The sequence below is a fragment of the Trachemys scripta genome, chromosome 7, assembly GCF_013100865.1.
Source record: "Trachemys scripta elegans isolate TJP31775 chromosome 7, CAS_Tse_1.0, whole genome shotgun sequence".
Taxonomy (NCBI): domain Eukaryota; kingdom Metazoa; phylum Chordata; order Testudines; family Emydidae; genus Trachemys; species Trachemys scripta.
Genome location: NC_048304.1, coordinates 83,886,245 through 83,896,055, shown reverse-complemented (window position 1 = coordinate 83,896,055; position 9,811 = coordinate 83,886,245). Strand labels below are relative to the sequence as shown.

The window sequence follows — 9,811 nt, the reverse complement described above, 5'->3', positions numbered from 1 at the left end:
CGGGGAGGGGGGGGGGGCGGGGGGGGCGGGGTTGTGTCGGGCGGGGGGGGGGGGGGGGGGGGGGGGGGGGGGGGGGGGGTTCACACCGCTGAGCGCAGCAAGTTGCAGAGCTGTACAGCGCCAGTGTAGCCAAGGCCTTAGGGTACGTCTACACTACCTGCTGGATCGGTGGGTAGTGATCAATTTATCGAGGATCGATTTATCGCATCTAGTGTAGACGTGATAAATTGATCCCCGATCACTCTGCCGTTTACTCCTGTACTCCACCGTGGCGAGAGGCAGAAGCGGAGTCGACGGGGAAGCGGCGTCAGTCGACCCCGCGCCGTGAGGACGCAAGGTAAATCGACCTAAGATACTTCGACTTCAGCTACACTATTCTCGTAGCTGAAGTTGCGTATCTTAGGTTGATCCCCGCCAGTGTAGAGTAGGCCTAAGGTGCCAGTTCTAAAGAGCAGAGCAGTCTGTTTTATTGATGCAGGAGGATCATGTCTGTAAATGGTAATTGCCCTTAACTATCCATATAGGAACTTATATTGCCCTCATCCCTGTAGTATCTGAGCACCTCACAGACATCAATGAATTGGGAGGTTACATTGTAAGACAGGGAGGTATTATCCCCATTTACTGATGAACTGAGGCATAGAGTGATTATGTGACTTACCCAGGTCACATAGGAAGTCTGTGGGAAAGCAAGGGACTGAATTTTGATCTCCTGCATTCCAGTCCCATGCCTTAATCACAAGACTAACTTTACTCCTTCTTCCTCACATTCTCGTAATAAGGATACTTTGCATCTACATCATGTAGTGCCTTTCATCTTCGAAGTGGTTTATAAATATAGTGTAATCTAAACTCTCCTTTCTGGTAACTAAGAATTATTATCCCCATTTTGCAGTTGAGAAAATGGAGGCAGCAAGGTTAAGTGACTTGCCCATGGCAACAAATGGAATCATTGTCAGAGCCAAGATTAACATGCAGAAGTTCCTGGTTCCCTGTCAAATGGCCTGAGTGCAGGACAACACTGCACTGCAAAGATTTAACTGCTATTCATGTCAATGGCAAGACTCCCATTGACTTAAATGGGGGTTGACTAAGCCATATGAGAGACTGGACAGTTCACAGCTTGCCTGGATATTTGCCTTTTTTAAATGTGACAATACCATTAGGAACATTTGGGGAACAGCATAATCTCGGGTGTAAGAAAATATTAGATGGCTTCCACATAATTAAAATGGAAAAACACTGTATGACAATTATCAGAGGGGTAGCCGTGTTAGTCTGAATCTGTAAAAAGCAACAGAGGGTCCTGTGGCACCTTTAAGACTAACAGAAGTATTGGGAGCATAAGCTTTCGTGGGTAAGAACCTCACTTTGCATCTGAAGAAGTGAGGTTCTTACCCACGAAAGCTTCTGCTCCCAATACTTCTGTTAGTTTTAAAGGTGCCACAGGACCCTCTGCTGCTTTGTATGACAATTGTTATATTAATATCACCAAAACAAGAAGCTGCCATTAGTTAAGAAAAAGTCTCCTTTAAATCTGCTAAGCACATGGCTATGACTTGCAAGATAAACACATGTGTTAGGCCTACCCTACAATATGCCTTGTCCCCCGGGGATGAACATGCTGTCTCCACAGCATTTGTGTATAACTTTTTAAGAAGTACTTTTAATCCAAAGCAGGAACCATGTACTGTGTAACTTCATACTTGTGATCATATGGATCTGTAGCTTGGAATCACAATTGGAGCTGCGCACACATTTGTACTGAAACACAAACCCAAGCCAAATCTGCCAAGTGTGGTGGTTTCATTACTAAACCAGTGCTTGGGCCAGCATTCACTGAAAAGTTTGCTGCGTCTCACAAATCTCTTGGTGAGCCTAGGCAGAGTTCTGTTGAACTGAAGCCATAGAAAAGGTATCTGAAGTCTTGGTAACAGAGAGAAGTCATACACAGCTCTAGTCAAAACAGTATAAATTTGGACATGTGTACGAATTACGACCCCTGTACAGGTACTGGGTTCTAGATGAGCAAAAAAGCATTTTTAAATTATCACTTAGAAAAAATAAAAACCCAAACAGAACTTGTCTATACAACAGGCAAAAAACTGGTGAAATTTCTTGGGAAATGAGAATGCTGTTTGTGTTCTAGGATATCAAGGGAGAAGGATAGAACAGAAAACTTTGATTCTCCGCACTTGTTTACTTTTAATAGTTGAAAATCTGTAAAACTCCCTTCCAAAAATATATTGCCCCCAGGCTGGGGCCTGAGCATAAAACAGCATCAGGCTGGAATGGTGACTAATGTAACAGGAATTCCATTTGCACCAAGCCTGTCAAGAGATGGCACTTTCAGGTGCTCTCTCCTTCCCAGGGCTAGTCCTGGCAGGCAAGTGTGAAGGGAACAGGGCCTTTACTCGAACACAGAATTTGTTGGATCTGGAACTGTTCCAACAAATCAGAGTGAGCAATGGCTTTTGTCCATTGGCAGGATGAAGGAGAACAGGGCTGCCTTCCTTTGTCTGTTCCATTCTGGGATTCCCCTTTTGTGTCATCCTGCCCCCCTTCTCCAGCCCTTCATTAGTGATTCACAAGGAAGCCTGTAGGGCACAGCAATTGAACAGCTGGTGGGGTGGAAAGCTGTGCTGTAAAATGTAGGTGGTTGTATTCAGTTCTGGGAACTGAGACTCTGATGGGGGCAGGGGAGGGATGCTGCCAGAGGGGAAGTGCAGCAAGGGGTTTCTCGCAAGATTTATTTTGGGAACGGAGATATGAGGGGGAGATGTTGGTGGATGCTCTCAATAGCTGTTCCTCCCAAGCAGGATGGAGGTTATAAAGAGAAAGAGGCCCCTTGCGTTTTTATTGCTCTCATTGTTAATTGAAATTTTGTTCATCCAGGAGAAGGAAATTGTTTACAGGCCCTTAACACCAGCTCTCCAGATGTTGAGAGCAGCAGATGTTTTCCTGGTTGTTGGAGCAGTACTCTCCAGGGACTAAACAGAGGAGTATGTTTCCAAAACATCAAGTCTTGACATTTTTGATTCACTTATAACTAGGGGAATCCCCCTCCCCACCTTCCTCTCTTCCTGCAATATGACAGTCATCGTCAGGTGACAGGAAGCATTATCGGTGCACTGCAATGCTGTCTCTGCTTCCCCAGATCTGAGGCCCAGAGATGCTTTTCATTTCCCTGACCTCTGCTTTCTATCTATCTATGTGAGATGTGTAGAGTACTTCAGCCAATCCATCCTTACAATTCAGTGAAGATACAGCAGGGGTTAATTTGGCCCCTTGCATTTAAAGTCTGTGTTTAGAGAAAGGCCAGGCCCTATAGGGAAAAGATGAGGATCCCCTACGGCTGCATTTGATAAACGCCCAACTGCGAAAGTAAAGTAAATCCACTGGGAACAAGCATTACAGTTGCACTGGAAGGACTTGATGTTTCTCAGGAAAGGTGTCATAGCTAGGGGCACTGAATAGTCACAGTAGTGCAAGCTGTCACACGTGGGTGGAACAACGTGCCACAAACCTGACCTGAAAGGCCTGTGTTTGGGGCTGAGAGAGTGGCTATGGGGGGTGAATTATTCAGAATCCTTGGCTCCTCTGCTGAGACTGTCTGGAAGCCTGCTACTTAGTGCAAGTTGTGTTGGTGGGTTTTTGATGCAGACCCCCAGCTCACCGAGGGGAGACTGCCAGTTGATATCCAGAAAAGCTAAGCAGCTGTGCTGGTGCAGTGATTTCTGACATTACTGACCTGATCCAAATTTGCCCCCGGGTGATCCTCAGTCACCTGAGCCAGCTAGTCCTACTTCTATTTAAAACTACTGAGAAACAGTCAGGGCAGGAGAGAGGGAAGTGAGGACAAGAACTCTAATAGCTAAAGGCCGTGTCTTTGAATTGACAGCTTGATGCCAGGCAAAGCTTCTAGAGAAGTGAATATGAATCCTGTGCCCCTCTTGACTATCTAAAATGTATTACATTTTATCATTATTCATAAGCACTGACCGTTTGCTTACGGCTCTGCAAGACAAAGAAGATGACATATTGGCCTGATAATGAACTGGGGTGAAACTAGTGTGAGGTCAGAGACTTCAGTGGAATTGCTCCTGATTTACACAAGTGTAAGACCAGAATTAAGCCCACAGTTGCAGTCCTGAGGAGCACACAGTCTACTGTAAACAGAGACAGACAACATTAGGCATGCTTTACTGCCTTGGGGAGGAGTGAGAGACTATTTTTGACTGCAGTGGGTAGTATTTGTGGGCTTGGCAGGAGTGAGTTTTGATTTAAATTGAGAATTGCCAATTATAATCAGTGTTACTTGAAATCCTATTCTTACAGTGCAATGGGATCATGACCAGGCCCTTGATGTAGAGCCCTGCTCTCTCGCTCTTTAATTCCTGAGAGAGGAAAGAGATGCTTTATTGACTGTCCGAGCCAGCAGTGGGTGAGAGGGAGGAAAAGTGCTTTCTGTTTGTGTGGTGCAGTCCTATTAAAGTCTCTGAGCAGATACTGGAAAAAAATATCACACTGATTGGGTGGGGGGTCAATCTCAATGGAGATTTCCCTGGGTCAGCATTTTGTGTAACTCTTGAAATCTAACTAAAGCATCCACCATATGAAAGATGCTGACCCTTCAATAGTTACGTTCTTAAATTGGTTTATTCCAGGCAACCCATCTTCTCATTCCCAGCACTAACACTTGCCCTTTTCTCTCTCTGTGCAGGGCCAGGGTGTCACCTGTCTGATCAAGAAGTATTAAAACTGGGCAATGCCTTCTATATAGCTGCAGAGCACAAGGAGCTGGGGAGGTGCTCCTTTATTCTCCTTGGAGGGGGAGAGACTTTGAGGTAAAACCTTGGACTCCCCAGTCTCTCCCCATGGATAAAGGACACACTTTACCCCAGGATATCTGGGACCTGCGGCACTGCCTGAGAATGAAGAGCAAGTATGCCATTCTCCTGGTGTTTGTTGTAGCTCTTGTCATTATCGAGAAGGAAAACAATATCATATCAAGGTAGGAAAAAAGGGAGAGCAAGCTCTTGCTATATTGGGAGGGGATTTCTCTTCATCCTTGATGTAGCCTTCACCTCACCTTTCTGCTTTCCGGCCATGTACAACTAGATACATTTCTCCCTCATGGAATGTGAAGCCCATTAATGCCTATCACCTTCTTTCCATTACAATCCCAGTCAGTCACTACAACTGCCTACAGTGAAAGGCCTTCTTCCCAGCAGTGCTTAGCGTTGGTTCCTCCAGTTTTTTCCTCTCTTTCAGTAAACAGCCTGCCCCATCAACCAAACTTTTTTATGCCTTAGTTTCCTGGTTATCTCCAGTGACCCCCAGGACAAATACACTGGAGATGGGCATCATAGAAGATCATAGCCAGGTAGGCTATGACAAGTGAGGAGATGCCAACTTGCCCATACCGAGGGAATGAAGAGGGGTTTTATTTAGGCTATGTTTACACTTAAAATGCTACTGTGACACACCTGCAGTGGTGCAGCTGCAGCAGCGTTTCAGTGCAAACACTCACTATAATGACAGGACAGTTCTGCCTTCACTGTAGTTAATTCACTTCCCTGAGAGGCAGTAGCTAGGTCAACAGAAGACTTTTTCTGGCCACAGTGCTGTCTATACTGGGTTTACGGTCAGCTTAACTATGGCCTTGGCTACACTGGCGCTGTACAGCGCTGCAACTTGCTGCGCTCAGGGATGTGAAAATGCCCCCCCTTTCCCCGAGCGCAGCGAGTGCAGCGCGGTAAAGCGCCAGTGTAATCAGAGCCTGCAGCATTGCACGCTCGCTCGCAGCACTGCAAGCTATTCCCCTCGGAGAGGTGGAGTACACCTGCAGCCTTGCACGGTCTCGCAGCGCTGGTGGCGCGACTACACTTGCGCTTCACAGCGCTGCCGCGGCAGCGATGGGAAGTCCCGAGGGTAGCCAAGGCCTTTGTCTTTCAGAGGCGTGGATTTTTCCCACCCTGGAGAGATGTTGCTATGTCGATGTAAGTTTCCAGTGTAGACCTGCCCTAGGGCTTTTCTTTTTTAAAAGCTGATAAATGTTAGCAATTGAGAAAATGAAGGATGAATAGAGCGGACATATGCCATGCAAACGTCCCTTAAGCATTTACACCAAAAGCACCTCAATCCTGACCTGCAGCATGTCCTGCTGTTCTACTCCTGGGTTCCCTTCCAGCCCCGCCACTGCCCATTAATCCCGACCTGCAGCTTACTGCTACTCCAAAACTGGACCTCTCCTGAAGAGACTGCCAGTTGTGCCAGTCTGTGTTGGCTTTGCAATATGGACAGAGGGGCACAAGGGAGTAAATTGAAACTACTGAACTTGTTAGGCCTCAAGTGAAATAAGACAAACTCAGGTGTTTAGAGGTGAAAATCTATATGTCCCCCTTTTTAACCACTGCCTCATTGTTTGTGGTTTTGTTCTCTTTGTTTGCAGGGTATCAGACAAGCTGAAGCAAGCCCCACAATCTCTGATGGAGGTCAACAGCACAGACCCTGGCCTAGTGCTGTCAGAAAATGAGTCCCTCTTGTCCCTCAGCGAGCTGGACTCTGCCTTCTCTCAGCTCAAGAGCCGGCTTCAGAATGTCACCCTGCAGCTGGGAGGGACCAGGGAGCCTGCTGTGGCACAGGGACCCCGGAGACATGTGCTCCTGATGGCCACCACCCGCACAGGTTCCTCCTTTGTGGGAGAGTTCTTCAACCAACAAGGCAACATTTTCTATCTCTTCGAGCCATTGTGGCACATCGAGAGGACAGTGTCATTCGAGCCAGGCGGAGCAAACGCGGTGGGATCGGCCCTCGTCTACCGAGATGTCTTGAAGCAGCTGTTGCTCTGTGACCTCTACATCCTGGAGAACTTCATCACCCCGCTCCCCGAGGACCATCTGACCCCGTATATGTTCCGGCGGGGCTCAAGCCGCTCCCTGTGTGAGGACCCTGTTTGCACCCCTTTCGTCAAGAAGGTCTTCGAGAAGTACCACTGCAAGAACCGCCGCTGTGGTCCCCTCAACATTACCCTCGCTACAGAAGCCTGCCTGCACAAGAATCACATGGCACTCAAGACAGTGCGAATTCGGCAGCTGGAGTTCTTACGACCCCTGGTCGAAGACCCTCGCCTAGACATGAGGATCATCCAGCTGGTGCGGGACCCCCGGGCGGTGCTGGCCTCTCGCATTGTGGCCTTCTCGGGCAAGTATGAAACCTGGAAGAAATGGGCTTCAGAAGGAGCAGCTCCCCTCAACGAGGATGAGGTGCAGAGGCTGCGGGGGAACTGCGAGAGCATCCGCCTCTCGGCTGAACTTGGCCTGAGGCAGCCAGCGTGGCTGCGGGGCCGCTACATGCTGATCCGCTATGAGGATATTGCCAGGTCACCTCTCCAAAATGCCAAGGAGATGTACAGGTTTGCTGGCATCAGCCTCACCCCACAGGTGGAGGAATGGATCCAGAAGAACACCCAGGCACCTCAGGACAGCAATGGCATCTACTCCACCCAGAAGAACTCCTCAGAGCAGTTCGAGAAGTGGCGCTTCAGCATCCCCTTCAAGTTGGCCCAAGTGGTGCAGAATGTCTGCGGCCCAGCCATGAGTCTGTTTGGCTACAAACTGGCCAGCGACCAAGAGACCCTCACAAACAGATCCATCAGTTTGCTGGAGGAAAGGAGGGCCTTCTGGATCACGTAAGATCTCTCATCGCTGGGTTTCCAAACGGAAACATATGGTTAGACTGAAAAAAGAAAAACCTGAGCACAAGATCAGCTGGGGAAGCTGGAAAGGGGCCACTGTCCCCTGCTGACACGTATCACACCCTCGTTTATAAGGCTTGTGTTTGCCGTGCACTCCTCATCCTAGCGAGGTGCTTCCTGATTCTCCAGTGGACAGCAGGGGGAATGCAGTAACATCCAGGAGCTCTATCTAGATGGATTATAACGTGGCCACCCTTTGAAACTAAATGGAGCTCAGAAGCTGGCAGTGGGGAGAACCAAAGCAGTAGGTACTAGCTTCCATACCTCACCTCTTAGCTTTCTTCTCTGCACAAGCGCCACCCTTCTTTCAAAGGGCATTTCTGCACTAAACCTCCAAAGAGAGAACTGTATGTTTTAAAAATCTTCGTACACTTTAAAATCCCTCATCTCGCCGAGCAAGGAGGTGAGTGGAGCCGAGGGTTGCACTGATATCGCCTTGGGCAAACTTAAAGACCTCGCTAAGCTGTATTTGGTTGGGTTGATGAAACTGTCAGAAACGGACTTGGTTGGGGTTTGTTGCCAAGAAACCTCTTAGTAAATCCCCAGTGACAGGATCTGGGAGACTCTCTCCTCCCATCCTGACTGCTGCTGCCTTACGCTGACAAACACTCATGTCTCGGACACTTTGTGCATGTCTGTGGACCTTTAAATATACCAACAGCCTGTTAAACCTTGAGAGAGGTGACTGAGACCTACAAGGGTGAGCACACTCCCTCAGACCATGCTCTCGGAAGAGCAAAATGCCAGGACATCGAGAAAACATGTAGCAGAGCCAGCAAACAGCCACACCATGATCATTGGCACTGGTGCGGCATTGTGCACCTCAGCTGCTTGTTATCAAGTGCACCAAAGCCAGCAGCTGAGAGATGGCAGGGAGACAATGAAAACACTATTTAAAAGAGAGAGAGACTTAGAGAGAGAAAGCGAAAGCAATGCTCTCTAGCCCTGGGGATTCAACTGGTCTCCTTCTAAGGTGCCATCAGCTGTTTTGTCTTCCACCACCATGGAGGCTGGATTCCTCAGTGATCATTTGCTGGTGTCTAGAAATCGATACTGAAAGCTTTCTTGGCTGGTGGTGGCAGGGTGTTTCTGTAATGGTATTTATATTTTGTCCTTGCTATTGTTTGTATATCTTTGGAAGTGCTAGTTGGAGGCTGCCAGCAATTCTCCTGCCCAAAGTAAAGGGGAGTAGTTTGTACCAATTAGCTTTTTGTGGCAGGAGAGGGGGGAGGAGAGAGACTGGGATGCAGGCAAGTGGGAACTCATCCAAAATTAGGCAATAGGAATAGTTTCCATAACAGAAAGAGATGGTCTCAGATTGCAACAGACGAATTCCTAGCCTGTGCCGCCCCTTATCCAATCCACAGTTAGGTTAGGTTTTTGCTTCCTGGAGTTTGATCTCTTCCCAGGGCAACCCAGAGACCACTCCAGAAGAGGTCTTCAGACTCCTTTTCAGCCCCATCATTATTCTGAGATACCCATTGAGTCCCCTCACCCTTAAATACATCCTCAGGGAAGAAACATGGAACAAGATCTGAGCTGAGCATGGGGTTTTTTTTAGTAATTTTTGAAGGGGCAGCATCAGTTTTTTGTTTTAAATCGGATTTAAAGGGATACTGTCAACACAGCAAACTTCTCTCTGAAACTTATCTTTACTTCCTGTTGTCACAGATTATTCAAATTTAGAGAGATTGCAAGAGACATTTCTCTGTTTTTCAGTGTGTTTACTTCGTGCATTTATCAGGCAGTCAGTTTCATCAGTGGTTGGATTCACTTCCTAATCTCATGCACTAGCATGAGAGAATATCAGAATTCTCATGCACAAGGGTGGGGGCGGGCATAGCTAGGCAGAGGAGCAGTTCTCCTAATCTCCCATGGATCCCTGGACATGGCCTGGGAGCACTGGTAAACTGGAGCTAGACAGCAGGTAGACGGAGTAAGCTGTTGCTGACATGGGTGATCAGCATAGGGGAGACACTAATGCAGGAGGGGGATCCAGGCACATCCTGTTTATGGCCATTGTTGTGCCGGAGCACACCCCCGTTAGAGCAA

General features: G+C 47.9%; 1 protein-coding gene across 5 annotated transcripts in view; it reads left to right on the top strand.

Annotated features, from left to right (window-relative positions):
* Positions 1–9,497, top strand: part of CHST3 (carbohydrate sulfotransferase 3) — a 40,332-nt gene extending 30,835 nt beyond the window's left edge. For 4 of the 5 annotated variants that reach the window (XM_034775694.1, XM_034775695.1, XM_034775697.1 and 1 more), the window contains 2 exons: positions 4,724–5,014; positions 6,455–9,497. In XM_034775694.1, coding sequence (XP_034631585.1) covers positions 4,878–5,014; positions 6,455–7,697 — 1,380 coding nt within the window. In that variant the 5' untranslated portion in view covers positions 4,724–4,877 and the 3' untranslated portion in view covers positions 7,698–9,497. Of the gene's footprint in view, positions 1–1,463; positions 3,003–4,723; positions 5,015–6,454 lie in introns of those variants that run through there. The other variant, XM_034775698.1, reaches the window with a different exon arrangement.
* Positions 9,498–9,811: the final 314 nt, after the last annotated feature.